Source organism: Carlito syrichta, unplaced genomic scaffold (genome assembly GCF_000164805.1).
Source record: "Carlito syrichta isolate Samal-C Ts95f unplaced genomic scaffold, Tarsius_syrichta-2.0.1 Scaffold305142, whole genome shotgun sequence".
Lineage (NCBI taxonomy): Eukaryota > Metazoa > Chordata > Mammalia > Primates > Tarsiidae > Carlito > Carlito syrichta.
This window is the reverse complement of record NW_007249238.1, coordinates 21466-37565: the sequence shown is the minus strand read 5'-3', so window position 1 is coordinate 37565 and position 16100 is coordinate 21466. Positions and strand designations below refer to the sequence as shown.

The window sequence follows — 16100 nt, the reverse complement described above, 5'->3', positions numbered from 1 at the left end:
TAGATCAAAGTGGATAGGAAATCTTGTCAGTCTTTAAGCTGGACACATGAATCCATGAACTTAATAAGATTTCAGTACTCGAGTGCAGGATATTTCATTATTAAAAAAAGTTGCAGGAGACTCTACTGGAACTGTGCCTGCAAGGAAGATCACTCCATGGCCAAACTTCGATTGGTAGTCTGGATTTGTAGGTGCATACTATTTTACTCACCTAGACTCATGCCTCTGGGACAGGCAGTGAATGGCAGTGCTGGCAATATCCCAGTAGAGAACATGACAGAACCCCAAATTTACTGTTGAAGAGAGCTACATATAAGGCATGGCCTTTCTCTCTTCTCCACTAATGGTCCAAAAACTCTAGGCACTATCTTAAAAGACATTTTAAGGAACGATGAACTTGGGAGAGCAGGATTTGTAAGCATAAAATAAGATTTTCCTGTCTTCCACCACTTAAAGGCCACAACAATTTCTGCTCGTTTCTCAGGGCCATGCAAGTAGATCAGGGCAACAGCTAAGCAGCTGTTAGAATATTCACAGCCGCCGGGCTCGGTGGCTTAGCCTGTAATCCCGCGCCTTTGGGAGGCTGAGGTGAGTGGATTGCCTGAGCCCGCGGGTTTGAGACCCGCCTGGGCAGCAAGACCTCATCTCTACAGTAAATAAAAAAAAAAATCAGCCGGGCGTGGTAGCGCATGCCTGTAATTCCGGCTACTCAGAAGGCTGAGGTGGAAGGATCGCCGGAGCCTAGCAGGTCGAGGCTGTGGTGGCCGGGAGCGGCCACTGCACTCCAGTCTGGGCAACAGAGTGAGACTCCAACTCAAAAAACAAAACAAAAAACAAAACAAAACAAAACAAAAGAATATTCACAGCCTTGTATAGAGGGTATAGTCTCAGTGCACTGTTCCCTAGAACAGAGCTATGGCAAACTTAGTGTGACTACTGTTTATAAGGGTCACAATGAGGATGGGAACCTAGAAACTAGGCTGGACCAGTGTGGGTTGTTATAGGAGTCCCAGAAGCTGGCTGGTCTGTATCAGCTGGTGTGTAGTCAACTAGTTGGCTTAAAAACACAGAGCTGGAATCAAACTGTATCTAACACTTTGGCCCACCTACTAGGCTCTTAAACCCTCAGTTAGAAAAAGCAAACAAGACATTTAAGACATAAAAATACACTAACTCATCTTCCTGGTGTTTCAAATATTTATTTTAGGTAGTCAAGGCTTTCATTGTTCTGAATCCTGATTACAAGTTGCATGATCAAGAACAACTAAAAAAGGAGATTCAGGAGCATGTAAAAAAAACTACAGCACCTTACAAATATCCCAGAAAGGTAGGCATCCTAATTGTGATAAATATTTACTCAATGTTCTGGAAAATTTCAGCTTGTTTATTTTTTCCTTTTTAATGAACACTTTCCTCAAACATGCTATACTAGATGTTCCAAACTGAACTAATGACATATGGATAAGAATCAGAAGCTTTAAGATTAAAATAAAAACCTAGTTTTTTGGTCATTAGGCTTACTAGACTTGCAGTATGAGGGAAGACCCCCCCAAAATTCAGAATTTATTTATTAAAAATTATATATTTATTCTTACATGTTTAAACTTTAGTCACCTTCAAGGTACTCTGTTTGATGCAATACACCTACCAAAGTGCTTTTTCCACTGCTCAAAACAGTTTCTTAACTTGTCAGTTTTGATGCCTTTTAGTGCTTCTGACATTTTTTGTTTCGCCTCTTCCATACTGGCAAAAGGTTTCCCTTTGAGAGCTTTTAAAATCTGGAAACATCCATGCCCAGAGAAAACAGAACAAAACTCTTGAGAAGAGTACAGGTCTTGCTTTATATCAATCACTAATTCTAGCAACAAGCTTGGTTCCTCACAAGCCGGGCTCGGTGGCTCAGCCTGTAATCCTGCGCCTTTGGGAGGCTGAGGTGAGTGGATTGCCTGAGCCCGCGGGTTCGAGACCCGCCTGGGCAACTTGGCGAGACCTATCTCTACAATAAAATCAAAATGAGCCAGGTGTGGTAGCGCGCGCCTGTAGTTCCAGCTGCTTGGAAGGCTGAGGCGGAAGGATCGCCAGAGCCCAGCAGGTCGAGGCTGCGGTGGCTGGGAGCACTTCAGTCTGGGTGACAGAGTGAGACCCCAACTAAAAAAAAAATAAAAATAAAAATAAAAAATAAAATAAAATCTGGAAGCAAAAGAGTCCCTTGGGGCAAGGCTGGGTGAATAGGGAGGGTGGGGCACAGAGGTCAGGCCTTTTTGGGGAAAAAACTGCCGAACACTCCGTGTGGTGTGAGCAGGTGTGCTTATAAATTACTTATCATAAAATGTGCAAACACATTGAAAGAATCTCTCCCTCAAAATTCACTGACACCAAATGCAGCCTCTCACGACGCTAACTGGTACACGATGCTGATGGGTCCCTAGAATAGTTACCCAGTGGGGGAAGCCTGTACTACAAGGGTCTGTCCTCAAAAGATAATTCAAGGGTTTTTTGGGTATCCCCTTATAAATACTAAATATCAAGGAAAATCCCCTCACAACAATTTCCCTCCTTCTTTTTTGGTTGTTACCGAAACCCAATCTAATGGGTGTTCTAATTCTTTCACCTAAAATTGATATTATAACTGTTATATAATTGGTTTTATCTAAAAGTGAAAACTTATGGGCTAATTTTCTTCCCCTTGATACCAACAGGTAGAATTTATCCAAGAGCTACCAAAGACTGTCAGTGGGAAAATAAAGAGATATGAACTGAGGAAGAAAGAATGGAAAACAATTTAAATTCATTCTATTAATTATCATGGTATCTACAAAAGAAACATGGTATTTATAATACATGCTATCTATAAATCTGCAGAAACTGTAAAACATGGAGAAGTGATTAGAAACTATTGATTTAAAATATCTTGTGGTTATTACATCAGAGGCTCAATTTGGAAATAAAATATTCAGAAAATTCCACTGCATAAGTGCCAACATTCCTATAACTTGTTAATATAAAAAGGTCATCAATTACTAGGAAATTTTTAAATGTATAGTATAGAACCAGTTTCTGAACCAAATCTCTGCACTATTGTTTTTCAAACTTTGGTTGTATAATTCTTCTGATACGATGATATACGAGTCAGAAGTAATGTTTTGACTAAACAATTTACAAAAGATTTTAGAAAAAATAATCAGAAGTTTACCATAATTCCCAAAGTACAAGTTTCTACCTGAAAATAGATTAAGGAATTTTACTAGTCACATTTTTGTTCAGATAATTTAAAAATTGTCTAAAACTTGTCTCAAGGTCTGACTATAAAAGGATATCATACACTACTGTTGCTTATCATATGTAACCTAATAATTATAGTTTACAAACTACTTAATCTTTGACTTTTTGAGAAAAACCACCAAAAGAAGTATGATAAATTCAGCAAATATTAATATACAAAATATAAATAAAATAGTGTAAGATGTTACCAGAATACCCATGTTTTGGAATTTAGGGAACAATTAGGATTCATACATGAAAGTTTATCAATTCCTCATTGAAGGCCTGAGTCTCAAAGAACTTTTAGTTAAAAAATTTAAATTTCTGTCTTGAATATGACTTGTTTCTGGAGAACTAAAAGTGAGTCTTTCTGTGGAATGAGATGGAACTATGCTATTGGCTCTTTCCTTTTGAAGTGTTTGCTCCCATTTGAAATAACCACAACATTTTCTGTTTTCTTGGTATTTTCCAATAGGGCAACAATAAAAGACTTTTCCATGGTTTGGTCCATTATTAGAAACAACAAGTCTCTTTGATCTGCGGCCACACTTACATAAGGGCGGTGTCATTTTGCCACTCTTCCAAGGCTCTTGTAGGTTAACTGTCGAAGTTAATATAGAGGGGATAACCTTCCGGGAAGAACTTCTTATTGGGGAGCATTCAGATAATGCAGACTTTTCTTCATGAATAGTGAAGGTCTGTTTTTTTGCTGGTGGGAAAGCTGGGGGACTAGATGGATTCCTTTCAGTGCCACCTAAAAGAAGAGGATGTTTCCCCAAAACTAAAGGATGAGACCCATTAACACTTTTGAAAATACTTGATTTGTGTTCAGGTAATTTAAAGGTAGAAACATCTGAACCTGGATCTTTGGCTTCTTTTACATTATAAATAGTAGTGTGAGGACTTCTGTACACAATAGACTTAGAGGTTTCAGATTTTTGAAAAGTTTTCTCTGTGCCTCCAAAGTTTTCATAACTTCTTAGTATTTCTGATTCTTTTAAAACTGTTGATCTTTCTCCAGAATTAAATGACGTATCTAAGTCTGAGTCACTAATGGGAACTGTACAATCTTTATTTTGCTCAAGATGAGATGCTGGCAGTAAAACTACATCCTCCCAATCAGCCAACATAGGTAAACAATCAAGCGTAGAACTCACTTCCACATCAGAAACATGATTAACAGATGAAAGGGTGGTAGAAACAAGTACCAATTCTGAACCAACTGCTGAAGACTTAGATTTGGTATTCAACGCAAGATCCTCATTTTTTCTCTGTTTCTGCATATAGAAAGGTGGAGGCTGCAACTGGCCCAGAGAAGTAGAGGACTTAGCATTAGAAAGAGATAAGCAACTTTTGACATTGTGAAGACCTGCTTTCATATTGCTCTTTACTTGTAACTGGTCCTGCTGTGCCTTTATAGGAGAATTTGTATAGACTGACTTCATTTGAACTTTTTCATGAAAATTTATCGTATTTTCAGGCTTCCTAGCATATATGCTGGGACACTGGATGCCAATGTCGTAGGCAGATGTTTCTTCAACTTGATATGTATTCAAATTTCTGGCCAGAATGTTGTGATTCTTCTCAGTGGAAACCTATGATTCCATAAATCCAACAGTTTTAGAAACTGTGCTTTCATAATTTCTTCAGTATACATTACATGATATGACAAAAAAGAAAAATGTCATTGATTTATAAATGATTGTACACATGAAAGCAACATTTCAACGAACCTATGGCTACTACTGGAATTGGAGATGACAGAATAAAAAGGTAAGATACCACTAACCTTTTTCAAGGACCTTGTAATTTTCATCAGGCAACCGTCGCTGATCATTTTCCAAGCAAGAAGAGCAGTATTCCGAGAATCATCCAACCCTGAGAAAATAGATATCAAACACTGAATTTAGTAATACTAGTATAAAGAAATACTAACAAAAAAATACCACCACTTAAATAGGAACTGGATTATATTGTTAGTTTTATGACCATCTTACTAATGTTAATCATGATAAACTGGTCTTGTGGAAAGATGTGGCAGTATTAACAATGAAAGATAAGACTGCCCACATTTACACAGAAGGATATGAACATTGTTAGACAGCTCCCAAAAAGGTGACCAACAATCTGAAGGGATCATGATACGTGAGTAGTCTAATAGTCTTGTTCAGTTTTTTTCACTAGTCCACTATATTATCTGGGTGCTTAGTTAATCCTATTCGACTTGGCTGATTCTTTTCATTCTTTTTAGAAACTAGAAAACCACTAGATGGCAGTCTTCACCTTACAATGGTTATGAAAGTGACAATTTGAAAGTTCATAGAAACAATTTGAATTGCATAGATTAGCAGCATTTTGGGGCTAAAAGTTATCCCTTATTAATGACATTATCAAAAAATGAAATTAATATAACAGACTTAATGAAAGTCAAATAACTTACATAATAAAATGATTTTTAGTTTATACTAACCAGAATGTTCTCGTCCTGAGAATTCTATTCCCACTTCCTGCAATGCGCCACTTAGTCCTTTTGGTTTTCTCCTATAGAAAAGCTAATCAAATAAAAGATATATCTTAAAAAATGATTACTATTTGAAAGTTTCTGTATTAACCACTTTTCATAATTTTTAGTTCTATCAGATTTGAAATATGCTTATTTATGTTGCGTTGTTAAATACTTTAAGAACAGCATTTATGTGAACATTTCAAAATAAAATATCTTATTTGTAGAAACCCACACCCATGTGTGGGATAAATTTTAATCATTTTTTCAACAGAAGGAAAGGGACTATGTCCCCATCTTTGATCATTACCTTGTAAGTTGCTCTGAGATCAATCCAAGAATTTAAGAATACAGGTTTTAACAGCTGTTTCCTCTTACACTCATACTCCAGGCAAACTCCCAAGTCCCAGTCTGTATTAAGTACATTAAAATAGAACAATGTCAATGATGCCAGCATGTTTTACTTATGCTGCCACCCTTACAAATAGAATACTGGAAGATGATATAAAACAGAACAGTAAAACTTAATTGCTCTGTTAATATCTAAAAATTATTTACTTTATATAACTTACTATAAATAAATTAATAATGAGTTTCAAAATGATTTCTCAAGCACCCAATAAAATCTTGACTATTTTAAGAAACGAGGCTGGACGCAGTGGCTCAAGCCTGTAATCCCAGCACTTTGGGAGGCCTAGGCAAGAAGATCGCCTGAGCCTGGGGTTTGAGACTAGCTTGGGCAACTTGGTAAGACCTTGTCTCTACAATATATCCAAAAACTAGCTGGACGTGATGGCGTGAGTCTGTAGTTCCAGCTACTCGGAAGGCTGAGGTGGAAGGATCACCTGAGCCTAGCAGGTCGAGGCTGTGGTGGCTGTGAGCGTGCCACTGCACTCCAGCCTGGGCGACAAAAGTGAGACTCCAGCTCAAAAAAAAAAATAAAGAAATGAGTAAGGTGTTAAATTACAAGGTTTATATTTCAAATATTCTAGGAAAATAATAACATAATTGAGAAACCAAACATTTTATAGTAACTGGAAGCCAAGTATAACTATGAATGCCATGCTATCAATGGCACAATATTGCTTTCAATGACTACCAATGGCAATGCTATTTCATTTATACAAAAGAACTACTTTAAAATAGCCCATTTTTAGGTCAGACGTGGTGGCTTATGCCTGTAACCCCAGCACTTTGGGAGGTGGAGGCTAGAGGATTGCCTGAGCCCAGGGGTTCAAAACCAATCTGGGCAACTTGGTGAGACCTCATCTCTAAAATAGATCAAAATAAAAATATAAATAAATTAGCTGGGCATGGTGGTACATGCCTGTAGTTCCAGCTACTTGGAAGGCTGAGGCGGAAGGATGGCCTGAGCCCAGCAGGTTGAGGCTGTGGTGGCTGTGAGCATGCCACTGCACTCTAGCCTGGGTGATAGAATGAGACTCTGATTCAAAAAAAATAAAAATAGGCCAGGCTCAGTGGCTCAGTCTGTAACCTCAGTACTTTGGGAGGCCAAGGTCTGTGGATTGTCTGAGCCCGCAGGTTTGAGACCAGCCTGGACAACTTGGCAAGACATCATCTCTACAATAGATAAAATTTTAAGAATTAGCCGGACATGGTCACGCATGCCTTAGTTCTGGCTACTTGGAAGGCTGAGGCAGAAGGATCGCCAGAGCCCAGCTGGTCGATGCTGAGGTGGCTGTGAGTGTGCCACTGCACTCCAGCCTGGGTGATAGAGTGAGACTCCAATTCAAAATAAATAAATAAAAATAAAAGAGCCCATTTTTTTCTTAATGTTTACATTTATTTATTTTTTTATTTTATTTTTGAGTTGGAGTCTCACTGTCGTCCAGGCTGGAGTGCAGTGGCATGCTCCTGGCCACCACAGCTTCAACCTGCTGGGCTCAGGAGATCCTTCAACCTCAGCCTTTCAAGTAGCTGGAACTACAGGCATGTGCCATCACACCAGGCTAATTTTTCTTGATTTATTGTAGAGATGCGGTCTTACCAAGTTCCCCAGGCTGGTCTCTCGAACCCATGGGCTCAGACAATCCTCTCACCTCGGCCTCCCAAAGTGCTGGGATTATAGGCATGAGCCACCACGCTCAATGTCTACATTTATTAAGTGTCAAAGCATAAAAGCAAAGGATGTGAGCAGAATGAGGAATCTTTTTATTCAAGTCTAAGAAAAATAGCATAAGAGTTTTTACTAAATCAGCTTTGCCTGAATTCAGAAGAAAAGTGAGAAACAGCTAGGATTCTAAAAGTTTAGTCTTTAAATTTTGAAGTATTCCAGAATGGTAATTTTAAAAATATGAATGAATTTACTTTTTTGGTTTAACTTCTACTAGGCACTTGGATTTGTTTTTTCCTGGCCTAGAGAGTTAACAAAGTATAATTCAAGGTTAGCAAGTATAAAACTAGAAATAAAGAATTACATAGTGGTAAGGCCACCCATTTGGTAATTGACAGGTATTATTTTTTTTTACCTGACCAAGTAACAAATGCACATATTTTTACGTCAGAAGTAGAAGGCTCTGAAACCCCAGTAGCAAAAGTAATGTTCTTCTGTTGCTGAATCTTATGAATCCATTTACAGAACTGAGATAAGCAAATCTTCAGAGGGACTGCTTCATCAACTTGAGCCTGAATAGAGAGTCACAAAATCTGAATTCAACAATTGAATTTCATAATTGCAAGTGTATTATAATAGGATAGGCACTGTTGGGGCATATAGCAAAGAAGAGGTTCTAACTGGCTAAGAGTTTATCTGGTGAAAAGATGTATAATACATGGAGAGAAATAATGATTAAAACTTGCCAAGGTAAGAAAAATCAGGTTGATAAGAACTCTAAAATCACACAGGAATACAATCATTACATCTAGACTGACAGAAAGATAAATTTGAGTCATTTAATTTCATATAATAAATTTGTCACTTAAAATTTTTTATACTTTTTTCTGTCCCCCACCACCCTCTGATTGTCATTTTTGTAACACTTTTCTTTCCTTTTTAAAAAAAAATTTTAGTCCTGAATCCAGAATACAGAATAACACTATTTTTTCTAATTTTTAAAGACTTCAATGGACTTCTGGAGAGAGCATTATTTTTCCTAACACTAAGAAACTCTAACTCTAAATGTTATAACTTCTATGTCCTTTTTGAATTTTAAAATTTGCATCATACCTGCTTTATGCCTGTCAGTTCCATACAAAATTTTGAAAGAATTGGATGTTCCTGAGGCTGAACATAAGCATGGAACTCAGACTCAATATCTCCAGTTGATGTGTTCAGCAATACTGCTGGAAATTCAACTAAATGAAAGAATCAGCAATTAATACTTGAATATATAATTTTTAAGTTAATGTTGTAATTATCTTAAACAAATATTACTATTATTATTACTATTATTATAGCATTATTAAACAACCAATTTCAATAAAAATATGTTAAAATGACCAAAGCAGTGTGACATAATGTTACGCAAATGAATAAGTCAAAATATTGAAATTATGTCTACTTAAAAGGAACTTTTAATATAATTAAGCCTAAAAATCATATGAAATTTGAAATGCACTCCTTTTTTGCAAAGGCATTTTTTTCAGTTTCTACGCCACTGAGGCTCTGTATGTAATCCTCAAACAATTATTTTAAATAATGACACATTTAGGTATTTAGGATTTTGTTCTTTTGTCAAGACAGGCTTTATATGAAACTACCAATCACAGATCATTCCGTTTTCTTAAATTCTTGGCGGTTTATATCTATATCTAGTGCTAGCACTGGCCATTGACAGTCCAGACTTACTTATTTCCTGGCTATGGTGGCGCTTCCCATCATTCCAGCATGTCGACTCAAAATCAATGACAATTAAGTAGGCAAATAACTGCTCTGCAAAAGATCATGATGTTCTTAAGCTTTACCAGTGTTGAAAGTACAATGATACAAAATGTAAAGAAAGTAAGTACACTACTTACTGGATTTGCTTCTTTCTAGATTTCCATTTGCTGGTGTAATTGACTTTCTTCTAATTAATCCAAGTTGCCTAAAAATGTGAAGCAATTCAATATGATCAACAAACTCATTCACACTCATGTTTGAATAAGCTACTAAACTAATGGTACTGGGCATATGGCAAAACCTTCGTTATTATTGTATTGTGATTGAGGAGAAATTGAACTAGACTTTGGGTTTATCTGTATGGTTCCTCAAAAATATATATTTGCAAACGTAGGCTAATTTTATCTGCCCTCCCCCCCCATTTTACAGTTGTCAAATTAAGTTTAGACTAAAGCTTCCTCCATACATATTTTAAGTTTAGCCTAAAGGTTTCTCCACACATAATGAACTGTCACCTAACTGGATGTATAAACAGACTGCAACCTACTCTTGTACCAATCACTGAGTTTCAGCTAAACATAGGCAGCCAACTGTTGAAACTGTATTCAAATAAGACAAAGGTGAAGCTGTAACCAATCCGGCTGTTTCCGTACCTCACTTGTTTTTGTACGTCATTTCCTTTTTCTGTCCATAAATCCTCTGACCAAGTGGCAGCCCTGGAGTTGCTCTGTACGTATTCTAGTTGGGGAACTGCCTAATTTAAGAATCGTTCTTTGTTCAGTTAAACTGTTGAATTTGTCTAAAGTTTTCCTTTTAACATAGTAATACTGAGGAACTCAAATGATTATAGAGGTAAAAATCTACTGACAAGCTTGTTTTTGCCTTTGCATTTTCCAAGCCCTTACTATGTGTACAGCACAGTTCTAAGGCTTAAAAAATCTGAGTAAAGAAACAAGATATATAACCACAACAAGGGAATCTTTGATAAAGGATCTCCAAAGACAATACGTTCCAGTCCAACGAAAGGGAAGAGCTTACTGCGGGTTTTAAGTGCAGGTGAGACAACTACTTTGATGAGTAGGTAGAGTTTTAACTAGGAAGCCACTTCCTGTTGTCATTTGTTGAAAGGTGAGAGTAGACCAGGCGCAGTGGCTCACTCCAGTAATCCCAGCACCTTGGGAGGCAGAGGCGAGAGGATTGTCTAAACTCAAGTGTTCGAGACTAGCCTGAGCAACATGTCAAGATCGCCTCTCTATAATTAACCAAATAATAAGCCGGCGTTGTGATGCACTCCTGTAGTTACGGCAACTTAGAAGGCTGGGGCAGAAGGATCGCCTGAGCCCAGCAGGTCGAGGCTGCCGTGGCCGTGAGCGTGTCACTGCACTCCAGCCTGGGCAACAGAGTGAGATTCTGACTCAAAAAAAAAGTGAGAGCGAAGTGCAAGGATTTGGGAATAACAACTAGCTTTTATTGACGGCTTACTACATACCAGGTACTAAACTAAGATGATCACTTCACTTAACCCTAACACCTGTAAGAGGTAGACATTTTTGCTACCTATATTTTACGGACGAGGAAACTGATTAGGTAATCTGCCAAAGAACGCAGCTTTGGTATGTCAGCCTATGACTGCCCATCAGTGAAGCCCTCGCCTTTCATTCATACATACACTGCATCTAGAAATTAGAAACACACAGCCTGTCCGGTTTACGTGATTCATATTTTGAATTTAATGGGTCACGAGGAAGTGGTATGGGAAACAGTTTGGTGGGTGCAGTGGGGCCTGCCTGAGACCTCCGGCCAGTCTACAGGGAGCTATCATGTCCTGTCGCTTCCCCAGGCTTAGAATGGGGAAGACACAGGATCAAGGCCACACAGTCGAGAGGCGCGAGACCGCGGTGCAAGCAGGAGCCCTTCCGCTGGGCAAGAGTGCAGTCGCCCGGGTTGCGGAGAATGGAAGCTGCCACCGCAGACCCCAACTGCCCAGCCTTGCCGCGGACGCCAGCGCCAGACCAGGGGCGGCCCCCGCCCAGAACCCCCTAGCGTACCGCGCCAGCCGCTTTGTCGCCATTTCCGACACTCCCTGCTCTCCGGAGTCCAACTGCCGGAAGCCCCCGACCCCTACTTCCGGCCCGTTCTAAACGTCCCGCGCGCCGGAGGAGGAGACGTGGTTGGCTGCTGAGGCTGAGGCGACGGCCGCGTCTGCCCTCCGCTGGGCCTCTCTTCCGCGTCCCGGCGTGTGGGGGCGTGGGGAGTGGTTTTAGGCGGAGAAACCGCCCGGCAGCTCCCCCTTCCGTCTTCGCCTGCGGGCGAGCCGTTTTGAATCCGCCTCCGACGCGGATCGTGGCGCGGTGCGGCGCGGGCGCCTCGTCCGCGGGACCAGGAGGCTCGTTTCACCCTCGCTTTTCGGGGGGCGGGGAGATTCTCTGTGAATTGTGAGTTGAGGAGCGGATCCGAGGGAGATTATAAAGCGCAAGTCCTTGCGGCTGTCCGCTTAGGACGCGCGGCCCGCGGGGGATGTGGCCGTGGGCGGATCTTTCCCCACCGCTTCATGGAGCCAGAGAGGAAAAGGACTAGGAGGCAACCCAGGAAGGGCAGGAAGAGGAGGCCGGGCCGGAGCAAGCCGGTCGGGGCGGCTGCGACGAGGAGAGCCGCTTGGGAGCTCGAGGAGAGGCAGCCCGCGGCCAAGGTGAGCAGCGCGGAGCCCGGGGCCTCACCTCCTTCGGGGCCCCTGATCGCGGCCGGACTCACCACCATCTTCCCCACCCCCCTACTCCCTGGCCTCTCGGATCGGGAGTGATAAGGTCCTACTGTGGTAGCAAAACCTTACACCATGAAAAGCCCCTTCCCCCCAAAGCCAACGTAAAACCTATATAAACTGAGACCCGACTGCGATTGGGGCCCAGCCTTTGCGACTGGAGTCCGCCGGGCCGAACGCCGGCGTTCCAGTAATAAACGCGACTTCCTGCTTTATCAGCCTCAGCGTCAGGGTCTCTGATTTGTTTTCCCCGCAACATTTCCTCCTACCTTAGGGCTATTACTGGCATCTTAAGGCCGGTATGGGACCTGGCACGTCCTAGGAATGCTTATTGAACAGGTGTTTATCAGGTCTTCTGTGTGCCAGGAATTGTTCCGTGTTCAGGGCTATTCCAGTGCCCCAAACACACAGTCCCCTGCCCTCGTGCAGTTGACATCGCAGTCGGGGAATCACACAGCCGGACATCATTCTGACCGCTCAATCAAGATCTGAAGCTGGAGGCCCGGCGAGGAGGCTCAAGTTGGCTCTCCCTCCCAATACTCTGGAAGGCCACGGCAGGAGGATTGCTCGAGCCCGGGAGTTCGAAACCAGCGTGGGCAACATGGCGAGACCTCATTTCTACAGAAAGTTAAAAAAAAAAAAAAAAATGAGCTGGGCGTGGTGGCGTGTGCTTGTAGTTCCAGCTACTCAGGAGACTGAGGAGGAAGGATGGCCTGAACCCAGAAGGTCGGGGCTTCTGTGAGCTGTGATCATGCCACTGCACTCTAACCTGAGGGACAGAGTGATACTCCACTCGAAAATAAATAAATAAATAAATAAATAAATAAAAGCTAAATATACGTCATTCATCCCTTCAGCCATTCATCAGTTTTTATTATCTGCCATGTGCCAGGCACTGACCTAGGCACCTGGCGTACATCAGTCAATAAGCAAAGATCACTGTTCTAGTAAGGCTTATGTTCTAGTGGATAGAGACTGATGATAAAAATAGATATAAATAAATTATATGTTAGAGGGAGATCTAAGAACAGGGACAAATTTTTATTAAAATGGGATTTCAGCTGGGTGTGGTGGCTCACACCTGTAACCCCAACACTTTGGGAGACTGAAGGGGGAGGATTGCTTGAGGCCAGGAATAAGAGCTCAGCCTGAATAACACAGTTAGACCCCATCTATACAAAAAAAGTTTTAAAAATTAGTAACTAGCCAGGGTGGCACATACCTGTAGTCCCAGCTACTCAGGAGGCTAAGGCTTGAGGATGACTTGAGCCCAGGAGTTGGAGGCCACCGTGAGCTATGATGGCGCCACTGCACTCCAGCTTGGGCAACAGAGCAGGACTCTATCACTCTAAAAATAAAATGGGATTCCAATGCTTTGGGTTTTTTTTTTTTTTTTCAGTTGGGGTCTCTCTCTGTTTCCCAGGCTGGGCTGAAGTGGAGTGGCACAATCATAGCTCACTGCAAACTTCACCACCTGAGCCCAGGTGATTTTTCTGAGTAGCGGGCACTACAGGTGCTTAACACCAGGCCTAGCTAGTTTTTTTTATTTTTATTTTTTGTAGAGACAAGGTCTCTCTATGTTGTCTAGGCTGATCTTGAACTCTTGGGCTCAAACTATCTCCCACTTTGACCTTACATAGTGCTGGGGTTACAGGTGTGAGCCACCATGCCCTGCCCATCTCAAACTTAAAGTTCCAAGAACAGTACAAAAAACTCCCTCCAGCCCACATTTGAAGAAGTTGCTGAAGTGTTCTATTATCACTCCCCCGATATTTTACTGTATATTTCCTGCAAACCTACATAGTCATAATAACCATCAAAATCAGAATATTAACATGTATTGCTACCAGTCTACTCCTCAGATTCTATTCAAGTTTTTCTAGTTGTTTAATCAAGCAGTAGGATCCAATCTAGAATAGTGTTAAATTTAGTTGTATTGTCTCCTTCAGTCTAAACAATTTCTCAGTCTTTCCTTGACATTCATGACCTTACTGCCAAGCTTGTCTAGAGTTATCTTTTTCTCTTTGTAACTTAAAAAAAAATTTTTTTTTTGAGATGAGGTCTTACTGTGTTGCCCAGCCTACTCTCATACACCAGGTTCAAGTGATCCTCACTCCTTAGCCTCCCAAGTAGCTAGGTTTGTAGGCATGTGCCACCACTCCCAACTCTCTTTGTAATTTTGTGGCAAATGCTTCCTCATTACACTTCGTTTATTCATTTGTTTTTTTTATCGCTGTGAACTCCCTTCCACCTATTTTGTTCATTGTTATATTTTGCTATATTTATTGTGGAGCTCTAAATCTCTGAGATTTTTGTCATTAAGTTAGCTTCTGTGTTCTTTTGATATGACTCCATCATTCTTTGAGTATTTACTACTTTCTGGCACAAAAAAAGATAGTATTCTAGGCTAATATATGCTTTCCTTACCCCAACCCTGGAATCTGCTATCTCTCCTAGGATACCTGGTTCTTTCTAGTGGGGAATGACATTTAGAAACTCAAGATCTGCATACTAGATGTGCTTATTGCTATTGAGATGTCAATACAGATGCTTCTCAACTGACAAGATTACAACCTGATAATTCCACCATTGACAATATTGTAAATTGAGCCAGGTGCAGTGACTCACACCTGTAATCCCAGCACTTTAGGAGGTGGAGGCAAGAGGATTGCCTGAGCTCAGGGGTTTGAGAACAGCCTGGGCAACTTGGTGAGATTTTGTCTCTATAATAAATCAAAAAATTAGCTGGGTGTGGTGGTGCATGCCTGTAGTTCCAGCTACTTGGAAGGCTAAGGTGGAAGGATCACCTGAATCCAGCAGGTCGAGGCTGTGGTGGCCGTGAGCATGCCACTGCACTCTAGCCTGGGTGACAGAGTGAGACTCCAACTCAAAAAAAAAAAAAAAAAGGAAAATATTGTAAGTTGAAAGTGTGTACACACACACTTACATTTAAGTATTGAATCCATGCATACTGAAAACCATGGATTCACATCAATGTCTCCACCTTAATCCAGTACTGTAGGGTTTATTCTAGTCTTCATATTTGTAGCTTCCCTCTCTAACAGTGAGAAGCCTGACTCCCAGCGTCTTCAATATACTTTATAGTTCACCCTTCTTCTCCCTGTTTAGGCTCCCTCACTCTACGCTGGCTCCATCACCTTGCACCATCCATCTTCTTTTATGAGTACCCTCATCACTACTATCATCCCCATCAACCCTCTCACATGGACACATTTTACCCTGTTCAGGCTTTGAATCCTGCAACAGGCCACTTCCTCAACATTGATGCCCTCTTTACCCTAAACAGTTTCTGACATCTGATGCCAGGCATCACTGCCCTGCTCTTCCCCCTGCATGGACAACCTCTTCATGCTGCACAGGCTTTAACACACCATACCAGAGTACCCTCCTGCATGGATATCTTGGACTCATATTTCTGGACTGTTTCCCCTATGGGACACCCTCCTCACCCTACTCAAGCTTTTGACATACCATGCCTAGCAAACATGGTTATTTAGTGCCATATAGACCCCTCTCTGGCTCAGATCACCTTATCAATCTCATATGGTTTTGGGTGGTAAAAATGAATTGGCTCACTTTTTTCTGGAGTTAACAATATTTATCAAAATGTAAAATATACACATTCAGCCAGGCTCGGTGGCTCAGCCTGTAATCCCGCACCTTTGGGAGGCTGAGGTGAATGGATTGCCTGAGCCCGCGGGTTTGAGACCCGCCTG

At 41.1% G+C, this 16100-nt stretch overlaps 3 protein-coding genes across 3 annotated transcripts in view; 2 read left to right on the top strand and 1 right to left on the bottom strand.

The window, feature by feature from the left end:
• ACSM3 (acyl-CoA synthetase medium chain family member 3) overlaps positions 1-2836 on the top strand; it is a 48955-nt gene extending 46119 nt beyond the window's left edge. Inside the window, exons 13-14 of the mRNA XM_008061198.2 lie at positions 1208-1327; positions 2700-2836. Of these exons, the coding sequence (XP_008059389.1) occupies positions 1208-1327; positions 2700-2786 (207 nt within the window). The 3' untranslated portion in view covers positions 2787-2836. The remainder of the gene's footprint in view (positions 1-1207; positions 1328-2699) is intronic.
• Positions 2837-3464: 628 nt separating this feature from the next.
• ERI2 (ERI1 exoribonuclease family member 2) lies at positions 3465-11713 on the bottom strand. Its single transcript, XM_008061199.2, has 9 exons — positions 11654-11713; positions 9743-9810; positions 9573-9656; positions 8952-9079; positions 8254-8410; positions 6075-6175; positions 5732-5813; positions 5051-5139; positions 3465-4856 (listed from the first exon to the last, which is right to left on the bottom strand). The coding sequence occupies exons 1-9, from the start codon at positions 11674-11676 to the stop codon at positions 3528-3530; spliced, it is 2061 nt and encodes a 686-aa protein (XP_008059390.1). The 5' UTR covers positions 11677-11713; the 3' UTR covers positions 3465-3527.
• Positions 11714-11983: 270 nt separating this feature from the next.
• The window catches only part of REXO5 (RNA exonuclease 5), a gene marked incomplete at its 3' end in the record, with an annotated part of 23019 nt that continues 18902 nt past the window's right edge, over positions 11984-16100 (top strand). Inside the window, 2 exon segments of the mRNA XM_008061197.2 lie at positions 11984-12294; positions 12730-12851. Coding sequence (XP_008059388.2) covers positions 12157-12294; positions 12730-12851 — 260 coding nt within the window.

What these genes read in the sequence shown, in the direction of transcription:
- ERI2 (XM_008061199.2), bottom strand. Translation starts at nt 11,676, where the DNA reads ATGGCGACAAAGCGGCTGGCGCG. An exon ending in GCGACAAAGCGGCTGGCGCG is followed by an intron (nt 9,811 to 11,653) that starts GTACGCTAGGGG and finishes TCACATTTTTAG; the next exon opens with GCAACTTGGATTAATTAGAA. An exon ending in CTCAGGACGAGAACATTCTG is followed by an intron (nt 5,140 to 5,731) that starts GTTAGTATAAAC and finishes CTATTTTCTCAG; the next exon opens with GGTTGGATGATTCTCGGAAT.